The sequence below is a fragment of the Phaenicophaeus curvirostris genome, chromosome 16 (genome assembly GCF_032191515.1).
Source record: "Phaenicophaeus curvirostris isolate KB17595 chromosome 16, BPBGC_Pcur_1.0, whole genome shotgun sequence".
NCBI lineage: Eukaryota > Metazoa > Chordata > Aves > Cuculiformes > Cuculidae > Phaenicophaeus > Phaenicophaeus curvirostris.
In genome coordinates, this window is record NC_091407.1 from 9649225 (window position 1) to 9666362 (window position 17138).

Consider the following 17138-nt stretch of genomic DNA (forward strand, 5'->3'; position numbering starts at 1 on the left):
TTTCCCATGTCTGTGCCACCGGTGTCACCGTGCCTGTCCGCTCCTTGGCACACACAAACCCACCAAGGGCTGCTCCTCACGTGCTTCCTTGCTCCTGGTGAAAGTGAGCTCAGGAGCTCAGCTGTGCCCCTTGCCAGGCGTGATGACCACTTCCAGCCCAATGTGAGCAGCGGGAAAAATGGGATTATCAGTGGATTGTATTTCCATGTGAAGTGGAAACCTTTAGATCTCTCCGCCTCGGTACTGGCAGCGAGGTGGGTGTGATGGGGGGAGGCTCCCTCCATACAGCTCTGTATCACCGCCAAGCACTTGGCATTGGGTTGTTATTTATGGGATGAAGGCACACGTGGCACTCACACAAAGTGCTACACGGGTGCCTTTGAATGTCAGACTTGTGAAAGTCCCAAATGTCTGTTCCCTTAACATAAAAATACACCCTAAAATCTTCTCACTCTGCTGAATTTTCAATGATGACATTAATATTGATTCATTTAAATGTTTCAGAGAAAGAGATGCTCCTTGCTAGGCCATAGTTAGATGTGCTTGTGTGCTGAACTACGTTGTGTTTTGCTGCTGCCAAAGAGGTTTTTAATTACTCATTTCAACATGTACTTCATATCCTCATCTACCAAGGCTGATATTGGTGCTCTATTGGTTTATAGGTGTGTGAGATTAATGCTCTTTCAAAGCAGGACAAATGACCGGTTCTCTTGGTATTTGCCTGAGCATTAACATTTAATCTCTTACTTTATTCTCTTTGCTTTATTTTTTTCCCCAAAAGAAAAAAGGAAGTGGGAAATTAGGATGCAAATCACTACGATACCCTGAAAGGTGGCTACACTATGCACATCCCCTGTTTGGTAAAGAGAGGAGGGGCTGCAGTTCTGGGTGGGCTCCTGCGGGGTCCCGGCATGTGGCTCCCCTCTGGGCCCTTCTGCTGGACCAAGCTCCCCCAGTTAGGTAGCTGCAATGTTCTCAAGCCAACATATCTTCAGGGAAAATATGTCCCGTGTTTGCTTGACCCATTTTAAGGGCTTATTTTGTTCCAAGGCACAGCCGTGCATGCCCAGGGGACAGGTACTGAATGCAGGTGACCCCACGTGTGTGATTCCCTCTGAACAAAATGTGTTCTTCAGCTGCTGGGGTTTGACCTTCCCTAATGTGCAGTCAGCAAATTCAATTTACAGAGACTGCTTTTCTGCCAGTGCTTTCTTAAGTGCTGTTTTCTTTTAAAGGCCTTTATAGTGTGAACAGTTCACACCTAAATTTCCCAGAGCACTCGTAAATCACCTAAAGAACAAGTGGGAGGAACTGGTTGCACTGAGTGCCCTTCATTGAGGAATTTCAGAGTAAAAACTCAGCGTTTGCTGGCAGCGTGAAGGGTCAGGCCTGACCGCAGGATGCTGTAAGAGCGCGGAGTCATGTCACAATCCATGGAGTGGTTTGGGTTGGAAGAGACCTCAAAGCCCATCCAGTTATACTCCTGTCGTGGGCAGGGACACCTCCCACTGGATCAGGGGCTCCCAGCCCCATCCAACCTGGCCTTGAACCCCTCCAGGGATGGGGCAGCCACCACTGGGCAGCCTGGGCCAGGGCCTCCTCACCCTCACAGCAAGACATTTCTCCCTAAGATCTCATCTCAATCTCCCCTCTTTCAGCTTAAAACCATTCCCCTTGTCCTTTCAGTACTGGAAGCAGCTCTAAGGTCTCTCCAGAGCCTTCTCTTCTGTAGGCTGAACAACCCCAACTCTCTCAGCTTGTCCTCCTATGGGAGGTGCTCCAGGTCTTGGATCATCTCCATGGTCTCCTCTGGAGTCACTCCAACAAATCCATGTCCTTCCTGTGCAAAGGACTCCAGAACTGAAGGCAAGACTTCAGGTGTCACAGTGCTGGGACATGTGGCTGGACCGAGACCAGGACACGGGAGGAGACTGTTGTAGCTCTCGAGTTGTGCCTTGGTGCTGATGCCTTTGCAGGATGGAACTCATCTCTGCTTAGGTGAGGTGGCAGCACCTGACCTGCATCCTGCCTTACCTCCTGGTCGGATCCCGTTGGACACCGCAGAGGTGTTCCGCAAGGGCAGGGTTGGTTGAACAGAGTTTGTAGGCATTGCCTGCAGCTGTGGGACTGGATCCTGGCTCGGGAGCAGGGATAGCGGTGACAGGAGCAGACCTCTGGGGCTGGGTTGCTGTGTACTTTCTTCTGTGATTTGCATACGATTTGCATCTGCACTTGAGTATAGGAATCTTCGCAGCATAGAATTCTGTAATTAGGATGAATAAATTGCATAATTGTTTTGCATTAAGTAACAGATGGCAGAGCCCAAGGCCTGTCAAACCCCGAGCGTGGAAATGATGCCCAGCAGCAGCCACCCAGCAAATAAACTGAGCTTGAGAGAGACCCTTTGGAGGAGAGAGGTGACCACAGCAGCCCGGCTCCTGCTGCCGGTTGGTCCTGGCACTGCTGGAGGGCAGAGGGACCCCCGTGCTGGAGGGGAAGATGGACTGAGGATCGATAAGGTTCGAAAAGACCTCTCTGCTCATCCAGTGTAACCATCAGCTCAGTTCCGCTGTGCCGAATAAGCCATGTCCCCAAGTGCCTTGTCTGCACGTTTTTTGAACCCCTCCAGGGATGGAGACGCCACTGCCAGGGCTTCACCACTCTATGAGTAAAGGAATTTTTCCTACTATCCAGTCTGAACTGGCACAGCTTGAAGCTGTTTCCTCTCATCCTGCCTGTTGTTACCTGGGAGAAGGGACCAGCACCCACCTTACCGCAACTTCCTTTCAGATTTCGCAGAGTAAATTGTGGAAAAAATACAAAAATTCATATTTGGATTTGTTTCCAAAAGAAAGGTTGGTATCTTTAAATTAAGTAAAAACCAACCCAAACCTCAAAGTTATATCAGTGTTCATCTTAACTCCAAAACAGCCGCACTGCTTAGGTAAAGGTGGGGCCGTTTGGGGATCAGAGTATTTTGTGAGGCATGTTCTGCAGTAAATAATAGAAAGCAAACTGGCAGCCTGGGATGCAGAGGGTTTTGACGGCCCATATGCTGCAAGTCTGTTTTAAAGGGTACCATCCACAGAGGGCCAAATTCGTGCTGTTATTTCAAACCAACTGCACTGAAGTCAGTGGAAAAACAATCCCAAAGAGCATCCGGGTGTGCAAGAGCGGCTGCTACTCCGGCTGCACCGCGCCTGCCTGCAACGGGTCGGAAAGAGCACAACAAATATGCTGAATTTTCATCTGAATCAGAACGAATCTGTCTCAAATCACAGTGAATATTCTGTTTATTTTCTGATATTTAGTGCTCATTTGAGGGCTGATGATTTTTTGAGGTTGCTGAGTGCTTTGCCTGTGTCCTGGTTATGATTGCAGTTTTCCCCCATTTAGGGAGCGGTGTCTCAGTAAACAACCCCATGCTTTTGGCTGCTACTGCAGCTTGCAATTAGTTTGTGTTGTGCCAGCAGGTTAAAAACAGGAGCGTAATCCTGCTGTTTGCGTTGCTTTCAGATAATTGCTTATCAGCCCTATGGGAAGTCCGTGGATTGGTGGGCATTTGGAGTCCTGCTCTACGAGATGTTAGCTGGCCAGGTAATTGAATTTTAATTGACTCCTGTGGGATTGTGTTGAATTCCATTGTGAGCATGTGCTGACATGTCATTTGTTTTGTTGCTGGCAAACGGCGGGGCGCCGTCTCCTCGGTGGTGGAGATGGAGCCGTGGATGCAGCCCCGGGGACTGCGATGCTGAGACACAAGTCAACGTGTGGTGCAGCCGGGCTGGTTTGACGGCAGAGGATCAGAGCAGCAAACGGAAGCTCAAAGATCAAGAAATGCCGCTGAACCTCTATTTGCTTTGTTCTAGGCTCCCTTTGAGGGAGAAGATGAAGACGAGCTCTTCCAGTCCATCATGGAGCACAACGTAGCCTACCCCAAATCCATGTCCAAGGAGGCAGTGGCAATCTGCAAAGGGGTAAGGGCTGGTGCTGGGTTGCTGGATGGGGGGAGAAGTGGAGCTGGTGCCCATGCACCTCCAGCATCCTACACACACTGGGGTCCAGCCTTTCCTTGTCCTCCCTGCTCTGGTCCAGGCTGTAGGCTCCCAGCACAAGAGGAGTTGGGCAAAACTCAGTTGTGTTCTGGTGCCCACCCTCCCGGAGCCACAGCTTGTGCTGCTTCATGTGTGTATAACTAAAACCAGTTAACAATAACATCTAGATCCTTGCTGTGTCCTTCCACTACCCTGAGCAGAGGCACAAGGAGGATTTGAGGGCTGGTGGGTCTTTGCTCGGGTGAGGAGCAGGAGTGAATCGAGTGCTGGGTCGAGGCAGAATTGTCATTATTGTATCTCTTAAATTGCAGCACTGCTCTGCATTGCCCCGTGTCCTGAGCTCCCCATGGGCCAGACTTAGGCAGGACTTCAGTGCATTCTGAATTAATTCAGGTTGAGATGAATAAAGGCCAGCTCGGTCCTGATGCTGTTCCTGTGGTTATTGCTTGGGCCTGAGCCTCCTCTCCGCCAGCCAGTGTCAAACAGCGCTATAAATACCTGTTTGTGTAGGAATTTAAAAAATGTTTGCTTTTAATAGTTAATATTTTAAATATCGGAATGTTCTCTATCTCAAAATAGTGTTTCTATCTACAAATGACACATATTGCGCTTCACGCTCCCACTGCAGCATTTCAGAGCCTCTTCCCAGTGTTGCCAGGATTCAGAGCTGGTGTTAAAGAGAAGGAGTCACTTGTCCTGGGGGGAAGAGCTGCTGCGGGTGTTCCTACCCAGGGATGCTGTGCAGGCAACCCAGGACTCGCCTTCCGCAGACAGCAGTGAAATCCAGTTCTTAATCCAGAAACCAGACCTGGAATTGAAGGGGGGATTTTCAAACCATCCTTATTCCTCTGGCTGTTGTTGGCTGGGACATAAGGGAAAAGTCCACTATGTCCCTGATGAGCAGGAGGGAGGGGAGATGCTTTGTGGTGCTGAACATCCTTATCACCACGGTGCCCAAGGGTACAGTGGCTGGAACAGGGACCTCACCAGCAGCTTTGTTTGCTCTTGCATCAGTCAGAATGTGAGTGTTGTAAGTAGGTGAGAGAAGCCCATGAGATCCGTCTGCTGGGTGTAGCTGTAATGGCTTTTCTCGCTTGTTGAAGCTGGAAAGATATTCAGCCATGTGTGTGGGGCTTGTGGGGGTTGGTCCTTTATACGTTCTTGGGGATTTTTGCAGCGAAGTGGTGGCTTCCTTTGCGCAACTGTTGTTTGAGGGGGGAGCACGGTCCAGAGCACGAGTAAGTGGACAAACCTCTGCTCTTAAATGTAAAGGTTTTGGTATTTCACTGCCATGCTCTCCAAAACAATCCTGTCGTTCCCACATGGTTTCGCTCCGGTGTGCTGGTGCCAGTCGTCACTGACTGTTACACAGCTCAGAGATGAAAAGCATTTGATCCTGAGAGCCTCCCATTGACCCGAGCCAATAAACAGGCGTTAATCAGAACTGGTTGGCTGGGAAGCAAACCAGAATGTTAACCAGAACACAGCTCCTTGACTCAGCAGTCAGCATCCTTTAGCAGATCAGGTGGAGCCTGCCCTCCTCTGCTGTCAACTTGGGTTTCTTCTCCAATCGCCGGTGTCGGAGCTGCTGTTTCTGTGGTGCACGTGCTTAGCTGTGCTCTCTCTGCTTGGTTATCAGGCATCAGGTTCCTGTCTCAGACCCGTGGAGCGGCTGCGTGTGTGTGTGCACAGGCACTGGCACAACTGCCAGCCGTTTTCTGTCCCAGGTGGAGGTGTTTGTCTGTGCCTGAGCAAAGCAGCCCTTTCCAGGTGAATAGATTGCCTGTGAATAGCAGCTCCCTCTTCAATCTCTGCCTGGGAGCATAGGCACGAACCGGCACGTTTGCCACAGGAAAGTTTATTTTGGGTGGTATTTCCACTGGTGCTGCTACCTGAGAAAAGCACATCAGAGAGGGTAGAGGGACCGCCGCTGCACAGGGAGGTCCCAGTGGTGGCTTTTTGTCTTATCAAATGTGAATAAAGATCTTCTGCATCAGCCATGGTAAATGTTCTGCTGTTAAATGAAGCCCAGGAACACGCAGCATCCCCCCCTTGCCTTCCAGGGACAAAAAATAAGGTGCAGTTTAGCAAAGGAGTTGAGTCTAGAGTTGGATTTTCCTGTGTCTGAGCTGCAAACGGCAGACATACCCGTTACAGGTAGCTTGATGTCAAGCATGATTCCTTATCTGCAGAAGCCTGAAGGGTTTTCACTGTGTTTGTATGAGGATTATACCTACCTGCTCCTTTTTTAATTCAAACAAAGCTAAGTGATTATCCTATATAAGCCAGGAGAATCAATCTGCATGTTTATGGGGTCCTATATATCAATAACAGATTGTGCCTTCATGCTCACATGTGTAAAAGCACAGTAGGAGAACAAGAACATTTAATTTCTGGGTGCATATGTTGAAAATACTGAGTAACTGCACTTTCATACAGCTCCGTTCAGGCTTGCTGCAGGTTTGTGAAGTAGAAACCTATGATTCATTAATTGGCTGAGCTGCTCTGAACTTGGTGTGCTTTTGTAATGCTGAGGAAGCTTGCGGGTTAACCACAACATTTCAATTTGAGGGACTGTGAGTGTGTGAAGCCCAAAGCAGCTGGTAGGAACCTGGGCTTTGGCTGGGAGAGCCCGTCAGTAAAAGAGCAGGGGCTGTGTGTAACAGAGGGGATGTCAGAGGTGTTAAAAACCATGTGGCCATGGCACCTGGGGACATGGTTTAGTCGGCACAGTGGGGTTGGGCTGACAGTTGGACCGGATGAGTTTAGAGGTCTTTTCCAACCTCAGTGATTCCACGATTCTATGATTCTCTGATCTGTCTGGCTCATGCTTTACAGCTGAACTTTATGCACAGGTACCCGTGAGCTCCAGTGCTGAGGGAGGCACAGATCCCACAGACACGGACTTGCTGTCCCACCTTGCTCCAAGCGATCTCTGGCAGTGAAAGCCAGAGGTGCTGTGTGCTTGGGATCAGCTCTTCGCAGGAAGACCCACAAACAGATTTCTTTTCATGCCTGCTGAAAGCAAACTAAGCTATTTGACGCGACAGCCAAATCTCTAAATGAGTTTATTAGCACATTTCAGGCTCTCACATTGTTGTCGGGGACTTGCTTTAGGAAAACCTTATTGAGTCACAGGATGCTTTTTATTCTCCTGCTTTAGCACAGCTAAGCGGGACCCGATTGAGTTGTCAAGATCCTGTCCAGAGCCTGGCGAGCAGATGCAAAGATCCTCCTGTTTAGTTGAACCCAAGTCAGCTTGAAGTGGATGCAGTGAAAGCCCTGGGATGGCGAGGTTCTGTGGGGCACAGCGTCACCCTGCCCGCTGTCGGGGCGGACAGACAGCAGCCAGGGTGGACGGACACCAGTCATTGTGCTGCGAGGTCTGGGAAAGCTGCCCAGCGGCACCGAGGGGCTGGTGGGTCACGCACCTTGCTGGTGGATCCAGCCCCACCTGCTCATCTGCACTGCTGCCCCCTCACGCAAGGGACCGAGACACCAAACGCCTTCCACCAGGCCAGCCTTCTGCTGGGCTTTGAGTTTTCTGTAAAGGGCTGTGTGCTGCAGTACTGAGGGAAACTGTGCTATTTACATAAAAATGTAAAGCAAGAGTAAGAAAAACATCTCGCTTTTATTCTTGCTGCCACCTCATGCCCCACGCCCTTCCTTACCCACCAGCAGCGGCTCCAGCGCGTCACCTCGCACAGTGACAGGCTCTGCAAGACTGATGCCGATGCCAGTCACATCCGTGCCCTGCGGAGAGGCAGATCACACCATCTGGAAAATCACTTGTCCAGCCTGGGAAGCCTGATGGGCCTGGGATGTTTGCAGATGGGCTTTCCAGGAGGTGATGCTGCTCCAGGGAAGCCTCGCTCCATCAGCCTCTGAGCTGCGGGTTGTCTCTGCAGCTGGCTGGCTGTGGCTGAGTGCCGTGTGCTAGCAGAGGGGGTTAGTGGCTCCGCTCTTCCTGCATGTTTGTACGGGAGTTCTGTATTTTGGGATGTGGTTTTGGAGGCTTTTCCTTGCTTTCAGCTCTCTCTTGTAGCGTTGCTTTTAAAGATCTTACACTCTGGTGGAGAGGAGCTCTGAGAGCTGGCAGGGGCTCTGTTGGGCACGGCAGGGCCACCAACTGCCTGCAGCTTGGGCTGCTCTGCTTGGGTTTGCCAGAAGGTGCTTGCTTATGGAAAGTTTGTCTCTCTGGAGTGGGTCAGTCTCAGCTGAATGGTGGGGAAGGTTCCTCAGCTCTCGGCCCACAGCATTTGCACCTCCAAAGAGCTGTGGGTGTCCTGTCCCTCCCGGGGGGAGAAGTGGGGGTCTTGGGCAGACCCACGGTCCCCAGAGACAGTCAGGTTTGCTGCAACTTCTGCACAGCCCTGGGATCAGTTTTCAATGTCCGGCTGTTAATAAAGCAGTCTTTTTGTTGCAGGTGTGCATCTCATATTCTCCATGCTTATCAAGCTCTTACCAGTCTCTGGAATCTCCATCTGATCCCCGAACACGGCTCAAACAATGCCCCCAGGATATTAATGTTTGTACAGCCGCCCTTAATTCCTGTGGCCTGTTTCATTTCTCTTATTGAGCTGGTGAAGAGGAGAAGTTTAGATGATAAACAACATTAATGGACTGTTTGTGCTTTTGTTCTCCAAACTGACTCCCTGATTAGAAATGTGCCTCGTGTCTGTGCTCCAGAGAAGCAGGGTTCTGTTCTAGAGCTATCAGAGTTTTTGAGGGCAGATTGTTCATCTTAAACGGGCAGCAGCCCTTATAATTCGTTATACAGATGCTGAGAAGTTTGCTACCCAGCAAAGGGACTGCTGAACTGCTTTGCCTGCACCCCTGTTGTGGTGGGTGGTGAGGCTGCAGTGGTGTGGGGAGCTCTACCAGCACCCTGAGGTTATTTCTTGGAGAACCAATTTTATCCCTAGAGGAAAAGGGGGTGTGCTCATCCCACCCAGTGCTCATGTACCTGCGATCTTCTCAGCCTGCTGTCATAAGCCATTGTCAACTTTCCCTGTCCCTGGAGCTGCTCCAGGCTTCTCCCTTTGTCCTCTGCTTGGAGCACCAGAAGCAGGCGGAGGGGATGGGGGCCCCTCTTGGCATCTGGCCACTAGTGGGGACATCCTGGGGCTCCTCGGCACGGAGATTTTGGAAAGCAGTTGGACACTCTGAAGGACTGTTTCTTCTCTTTCTCTCCCCAAGCTGATGACCAAGCACCCTGCCAAGCGACTGGGATGTGGCCCAGAAGGGGAGCGGGACATCAAGGAACACGCCTTCTTCCGCTACATTGACTGGGACAAGCTAGAGCGGAAGGAGATCCAGCCTCCCTTCAAGCCAAAGGCTGTAAGTATGGCAGCGTCCAGCGCCTTGTCCCCCTGCTCTCCCACATGCTGGTTCTCTCCTGCCCATGGGTGCACGTGCACAGGCGTGTGTGCAGGCGCCGCTCGTCCTGCCTGCAGCAGGGAGGCACCAGTTCTCTCTCTGCTTAGAAGATCATGTCTCCTCCGATTCGGTACATGTCAGACCACTGCTGTGAAAGGGTAACTCTGGAATGCCTTGTCTCACTCTGCCTTGCAGAGGCAGAAGCACCATGCTTTAATTGCATTGCGATACTGTCTGGTTGTTATCCCAGGACTCAGTCTTTATGTTGTTCTTTTCATCCCTTCTTCTTAAGCTGAACTGGTCTCTGGTTTCTTTTAATCTAAACCCATCATCCTAGATCACAACTGGGAGTTCAGAGATGCTCCATGTATTTGAGCCTCCCCCTGCCCCACTGTCCTTAACAGTCTTGGACGCGTCTGCTTTTCCTCTGCTTTACAGTAAACCTGTTCTTTTGAAGGGGCCTCTTCAGTGCTTGGGAAAACTCTGCTTTCAAGGAAAACTTTGCTTTCAGGGAAGTCGTGGAGTGGGAGTCTGTTTGGTGTACGTTTCTTGGCTTCTTTAGCACTCCTGCCTCTAAATGCCTCTCTGCTCCAGCAGCCTTTTCCTCTCTACAGCTCCTTGCTTGACTGATCACATAGGAATAAATCACCCATTCGCTGGGCCTGGCAGGAGCCTCCGCAGCCCCATCTCCCTCCTGGCACCCAGGACGGATGTGGCAGCAGCTGCCGACAGGGAGGTCTGCTCCTCGCCCCAGCGATGTCCTGCCTGCGTTCAGCGCTGCGTGGCTTAGTTTCAGGCAAATGCTTTACAAACTTGACTCCTGCACAGTGGTGCCTTTGCAGGAAACTCTGGGGGGTCCTGTCCTCAGAGCCTTTCTTTTCCCCAGCTGAGAGCTGCTTCCATGCAGCGCGCTCTCTGCATCAGCAAGGAGAAAAATGTCCCATTCCCTTTGTCCTTCTCAGAAGCGGAGAGTCCCCGGTTGCTTTTAAGCAGCAGATGATGGTTAGCAGAGATCTGAATTGCTGCCTGTTTTCCTTTCCCTTGCAAGGAATGGAATCTTCAAGGCGTTGGCCCATTTGGGAAAGGCATTACTGGGAAAGCATTAACTTGGATACCGAAGTGTAATAGTGCAAAGGTGTTTGGGGCTCTTTGTGCACACCAGGGTTTGTTGGCTTAGAGTGGGATCTGACCTTGGTGTAGAGGGTGCTGAGGCACGAGGCGGGTGGTCCATGAGCTCCAGGCGCAGGGGGACACAGCTCTGCACCCAGAGCCCTTCAGGAGGGCTCAGCCAGGGCTTATTTTGCAAGAGCTCGTTTCTCCTGAAATCTGTAACTCCTGCTGTTTCCTTCTCTGTGTTCGTTTGCTAACGAAGCTGTTGCTGCATCTCTCCTCTACATCTGCCTTTTCTTCCTGAGCAGATCCCCAGGGATGCTCCAGGCGCTGGGTTGTGGCATTGTTGGGGGTTTTACATTTAAACACAATTCAATTCTGCCAAAAGTGCTTTCTTACTGTTTTTATATTTTAAAATGTGCAAATTCTGTCATGCTTAAACATCTTATTTCCTTAAAAATCCTTTTGATGCCGGACCTTGGAAGGGGGACTCGCGTCTGTCGCGTCTCACCTAACGCTGGTGCGGGGAGAATTCACCGTTTGATAGGACAGGGAGATTAATGGGAAGGCAGGCACAGTAGATTTAGGATTTAGGTAGGATTAAGATGACTGAGGTACCTGCTGATAGCTGATATTTGAACGGCAGTGCATCTGTGCTGGAAAATGCTGCTCCTTTCATGCCAGCTGCGAGAGCAGATCAGAGCAGCGCAGAAATGGAAATCTGGGTTTGGGCACCTTCACAATGTACTCGGGTGGGTCACGAGGAAAGACGCTGCTCACTGCTTCTGACCTTCAGGTGTTCACGCGGGGCTCAAGCGCCTGCTAGACCAGTGATTTGTGCTAGCCTGGCTCTTTACCTTGGCTGAAGTCTTCAGCTATTTTCCTTTTCCTACCCCTTTTTTTTATTAGCTTCTGGAAAGATAAAGTTACAGAGATTTTCTGAAAGCCAAAGTGTCAAAATATGGAATAATACACAAATATGGGCTGGGTATCTGCCCACAAATGCCCCCAACCTTCCCATGCTGCAGCACCGCGTGGTGCCAGGGCGCTTCGGCCCCGTGGGCACAAGGCAGGGGGAGCAGAGCCCAGGCCACATTGTCCTTAGCATCACGTTGGTGGATTCTGCAGATCAGAAGGTACCGTTAATTCATGTTTGCTCATTGCTCAAATAGCACGAAGGCCCCTCTTGCACGTGCGAGTGCTGTGGCCAGGTGGGTGCAGGTGAACGGAGCTCCCGGGGAAGGTCCTGCTCCAGAGCAGCCCGGTGGGAGCTGGGTGCTCCCAGCCGCAGAGGTCTCTTTGCCAGGGATTTCTCCTGCAGCATCCACAGCTTGTTCACCTCATTCCTGTGGGTTTATAACCCCCCTGCGGGAGGGAGTGTGGGTGCAAGCGAGGGCTCTCCTTGCCGGGAAGCACTCCCCAGCACTTCCCAGCACCCGCATCCTTTCACACCGCCAGGTAAATGGACTCTTCAGCCTCTGCCTGGCTCGGTGTGACCTACCCAGCGCTGAAATAAATTCCCAGAGCTGCTGTGTTGCTGCCTGCTTTGTGCTTGATTAACCTTTATCACAGAGACGGTAACGAGACATATCAGGGTCTGGGTTGTCTTTGGTGTGCAGAGACTCGGCGGTTTTGACATGGAGCTCTGCTTGGCTGCTCCGTGGTTTGGCTTGTGCATAACAATTCCTTTTGCGGGGCTGCATTTACCCTGAGAAGTGTATTTACGCTTGCCTGCTTTCCCTGTCTCTTATTGAGATAATTATTGTTTTTGGTATCTAATTACTCCTTTACTTTACATAAAGCCTAGCGATTTGAAAAGTCTCCTCGTTTGGAAAGCATTGAAATCGCGCGGCAGAGCGCGGGATTACTCACAGCAGCACGGTGGTGGAAAAAAACTGCTTTTAATCTAATAATTTTTAATTGCATAAATTAATTTTCCTCTAACTGCTTTGAAGTAATTAATATTGAACCTGGATTTGTAAGAACTCTGGTTCCTCTGTGTGTGCGTTTTTGTAGCCTTATTTCCAGGCTTTATGAGGTGAGTTTGGATGTTTGCAGAAATTGTTTCCTAATTAGATGAGATGTAAGGATTTAGGGGGCCACAGTGGGCAGGAGGGTGCCGTGGGGACGTGGGCCAACGTGTTACAGTTAAACATCTCCTCTTGTCCTCGAGTCAAGATTTGCTCTGGCAGCCTCAGGGCCCTGTAAAGGCTTGCTCTGAGATTCCTCTCTAACTATTCCGCCGATGTTTTCAGTATTCTGGGAAGCAACTTGGCTTTGTTCATAGGAGAGAGGTGAAAGACAGGGTCCTACATCAGAAAGCCCTAACAGTGAATGCTCCCAGACTTACCGCGAGCAAGGATGAACATGTGCTGCACCATCCTGAGCTGGGCTTGGGGTTTTTAACCAGGCGCTTAGGAATGAAAAGCACCATCAACTCCCTAAGCAGCACAAAGGAGCCCTCGGTGTGGCTGCAGGTTCGACTTGTCACCCGCATCCCCCTAAACACGACACATCTCTTGCCAGAAGCGTCTGAGAGCCCTCATCCTCCCTCACGTGGCAAGGAGCCACGTTTCTAACCCAGAGCAGCACCGGGAAGCTCAGACTGGCCAAGACTGGCAGGATTGGAGCTGTACCACTGTTTTGGGCCAAAACCCCAGGAAATGGAGGGTGTTTTCAGCCCTCTGCAGCTTCGCGGTGCTGGGACGAGGGCTTTGTTGCAGCAGGGAAACAGCCACCCTCAGCTTTTTATTTGATTGCATCTTGGGGATCAGTGGAAAATATTTTATTATGCCTTTTGTCTCTATTTGAAATCAAGGTAGAAACTGATAAAATAAAAAGGCTATCTTCTCAGCTGACAGTTTTATTTCTGCAGCTAGGAAAAAAAGTCATTCTGCACTGGCTATAAATATTAGAGAGGACACATCGGGGATTTATGTAAGATAAATCCTCACCCTCCCCCCTTCTCCGTTTGGGGTGGAGTGGTGCCTGTACATTGATTTAGTACTAAAATGAGGCAGATTTTTTACAATGTAGCTTTGGATAAATGCAAAAGTTTGTACATCGTCTCCCATCCTTTAAAAAGGAACTTGGTTTCAAAGTGTGTAGATGTGGCGCTTGGGGACGTCGTTTGGTTGGCATGGTGGGGTTGGGCTGACGGTTGGACTGGGTGAGCTGAGAGGTCTTTTCCAACCTTGGTGAATCTGTGATTCTGTGAGCTCCAGCAGTGCTTGGCCTTGGCCACTGAGATCAAAGTCTGCAGGAGTGAAAGCAAAATTCCCCAAGTTGGGCATGAAATACTCAGGATAGATGTGACTTTTAACATTTCCCATCCATGTATCCCTGCCTTATTACACCACGATGAAAATTATTCCTTGCCAATTGCCGTATTAAATGTCTGTTTGTGTTTTCTTTCCCAATAACTGGAAGCATTTCCCAAAGTTTAGTTTTCCGATGGGGTTGCTCTTGTTTGATTTATTTTCTTTTAAGGGACAGCATGTTTCTTTATAGCAAAAGGACAACTGTGCTGTCAGAGGTTGCACATGAGCTGCTTGCACCGAGGTCCCGTGATGCTGACAGGCAGGGAGAGCTGCTGTCGGGCACCGTGCAGCATCCCCCGGGTTGTCAGGTCGAGAGAACCTGCAGGCGAGCGGCTCATTAGCAGGTAAGCCCTGCTACGGTTGGTGTTACTGCACCGATAACCTTAAGCACCACAGGCTCCCCTGGTAATCCTGCTCCTGGTTTGTCTTATCTCAGCGCTGAGGGGGAAGAGGAGCGACAGCGTGGCCTCGAAAAGCCCCTGTCTCTTTGTTTCACCACTTCAGTTCCAGGCTTTGTGGAGCTGGCAACTTCAGTTCGGGGGATTTATTTTCTATGGCGACGTTAATGTGATGGCTTTCAGGAGGGCATTTGGCTGATGCTGCCTTGTCAAGCATCTAAACCAGACTTCTGCAAGTCTCCTAAAGCTGTGCTTTATTTCATGGTGTGGAGCAGCAACTAGCTCTTCCTGGGGCTGTGACAGCTCCTCTTGAAATTCCTCACAGTGGGAATTGTCAGCTCATCAGGAGATGACCTCGCTAATCATTTCCACACACCTATGAGCCTCATTGCTGTCCTGCTGTCCCCCTCGCCAGGGGAGGCTCCAGGGGCTCAGCAGCTGGGATGGGGCTTCCCAACTGCTCCTGGCCTCGGCAGAGACAGTAGGCTGGGATGAGACGTGAGCTGCAGATGGGGAGCACAGGTACAGCTGGAGTAACCAAGAGGGGAAGGCCACCAGGAGAACCCATTTGGCCACGTCTTCATGGGATGCGAAACCTCCAGCTGCCCAGGAGATCGGCACATCCCTGTTAGCTTGCACCCACCTCCTGCTCTCAGGAATAAGGTGCACAGAGAGAAGAAAAGATGCGGAGAATTGCCTTGGGATGGGATCCGTACAGCAGTCAGGGATTGCCGAGATGCAAGAACTTGGGTTTTTTACAGAGAGCAGGTAACAAGCTGTGTGTCTGCCAGTCTGCTCGCTGTGCTCGTGCCTTCATCCTCCATCTCCTGCCTTGGTTGCTGCTATTGGTTTGCTCTGGGCTCTGTGTTTTCTGCTGCAACAATCCTTATGCTTTCTTTCGAGAGGTCGTTTCCCATTTGAGTCTCTGTGCTTGAAGTTAGGGATTTCCAAAAACTTATTCCATGGTGGGGACGGTGTCGTGCTGGGATGACAGGCGTTGGAGCAGGTTCTTCCCCACGAACACAGGCTCTTCAGAGGATCACTTTGGGAAGGCTTCATCTTCAACCCCCTGGTGAACTGGTTTACATGTTTGGTTGGGGGAGGATTTTGGCTTTGGATTTTTTTTTTGTTCTTTTTCTGCCCAATTCCTCCCCTGGCCTTCATGGACACATTTTGCTCCAGGGAGACCTTAGAGCAGCTTCCTGCACTGAAAAGGGCTCCAGGAAAGCTGGAGAGGGGCTCTTGATCAGGGAGTGTAGGGATAGGACGAGGAGGAATGGTTTTCAGCTGAAAGAGGAGAGACTGAGATGGGACTTTAGGAAGAAATGTTTCCCTGTGAGGGTGGGGAGGCCCTGGCCCAGGTTGCCCAGAGCAGTGGTGGCTGCCCCATCCCCGGAGGGGTTCAAGGCCAGGTTGGATGGAGCTTGGAGCCCCTGATCCAGTGGGAGGTGTCCCTGCCCATGGCAGGGGTGGAGCTGGATGAGCTTTGAGGTCCCTTCCAACCCAAACCATTCCAGGATTCTGTGATTCCAGCGTTCCCCGCTGGAGACTTGAGCATAATAAGTGTCTCCCTTGGCATAGTCAGAACATAAGAGCTGCCATTGGAGCTCCACCATTGGAGGCTGATGGATCTTCACGTTATCTTCCCTGCAGCCTCTGTGGCAGAGGAAGGAACTGGGAAATGTTGATGCTTTCAAGTATTTTTCCTTAATATTTTATTGTATTTAGCTTGATGTTTATTAAAAATGTAAATCTGTTTTTGTAGCAAATGAAATTTAAATGCCAGGAAAAAATTGTCCCAGCACTTGGAGCGTGTGTTCTGTATGAGGAAATGGGAGGAGAGAACTGAGGGACCAGGGGCTGCTGGCTTCTGTGTCTCTCCAGAGAAAACAAGGCCAGGAGAGCATTGGCTGTGGCAGCTCTGCCAGGGGGTTCGCCAGCCGCTGGAGCGAGTCACTGCACGCGGTTGGTGGGGCTGGGGCACATGTGATAGGCTGTAATTGAGCACAATTTGTAGCAGCAGCGGTGCCCCGGGACCCACCGGTAGCAGCTATTGCTGGCATTATTGTATTAAATCATGACTTGCAGCACAGGAAGTTACAGGACCTTTGTTTCGATTGCTAAGAGAATTAAATAAGGCAGTTGGCACGTCTCCCGGCTCCTCCGCTGCTGCCCAGGCTTCCAGCGCCGCGGCCCACGGCCGATGGCTGCTGACGGCCCCCAGTGAGGGTCGGTGCTCTTGGGTTCTTTCCATGCCCCGTGTTTTCCTGCCCCACAGTGCCCGTGGTCACCCAGACTCCAGAGCTTTTGGGTTGTTCTCTCTCCTGGCTTTGCTGGCTTCCGAGAGCTCAGTGCTCTGGGGCTGCTGCCTCACCTGATGCGCCTTTGAGCAGCCTGATCCAAGGGTGGCTGTTAGATGCCTTCAGGGCTGAGAGAGGAAAACATCCCTTCTAGGGGCAGCCAGCCCTGCTCAGCCCCACTGGAGAGCTGCAGGGGTGCCGTGCAGAGCACTTGGCTGCCACACAGAAGAAAGCTGGTGGCCAGGAGCACTCTGGTGCCCCGGCTCTGCCTGCCTTGGCTGAGACGCACCCCGGGAACTGGCATGGACCATCAGGGTCTGACGGGCACGTTGGGGAGGGACGGAGCAGCCCTGGAAATTGCCAGCACAAGTGCCTGCATGAAGCATTTGGCCAGCAGCAGTTTGCACCAGCTCTGCGGGAGAGGAGACACTCTCTCCTTGAGCAGAGCAAGGAGAAGCCTCTCAGCGGTCCAGGCATGATGAAAACCCCCCATTCCCAGGAAAGGAAGGGTGGCCGAGCGGGTAAAGCCACGGGGGGCTTTCAGAAGAAGCTGCCGTGTGTGTGGCAGCAGAGAGA

At 51.1% G+C, this 17138-nt stretch overlaps 1 protein-coding gene across 2 annotated transcripts in view; it reads left to right on the top strand.

Annotated features, from left to right (window-relative positions):
* The window catches only part of PRKCB (protein kinase C beta), a 115587-nt gene that overhangs the window by 91380 nt on the left and 7069 nt on the right, over positions 1–17138 (top strand). For both annotated transcript variants that reach the window (XM_069869988.1, XM_069869989.1), the window contains exons 14-16: positions 3517–3597; positions 3870–3977; positions 9255–9395. In XM_069869988.1, the coding sequence (XP_069726089.1) occupies positions 3517–3597; positions 3870–3977; positions 9255–9395 (330 nt within the window). The remainder of the gene's footprint in view (positions 1–3516; positions 3598–3869; positions 3978–9254; positions 9396–17138) is intronic.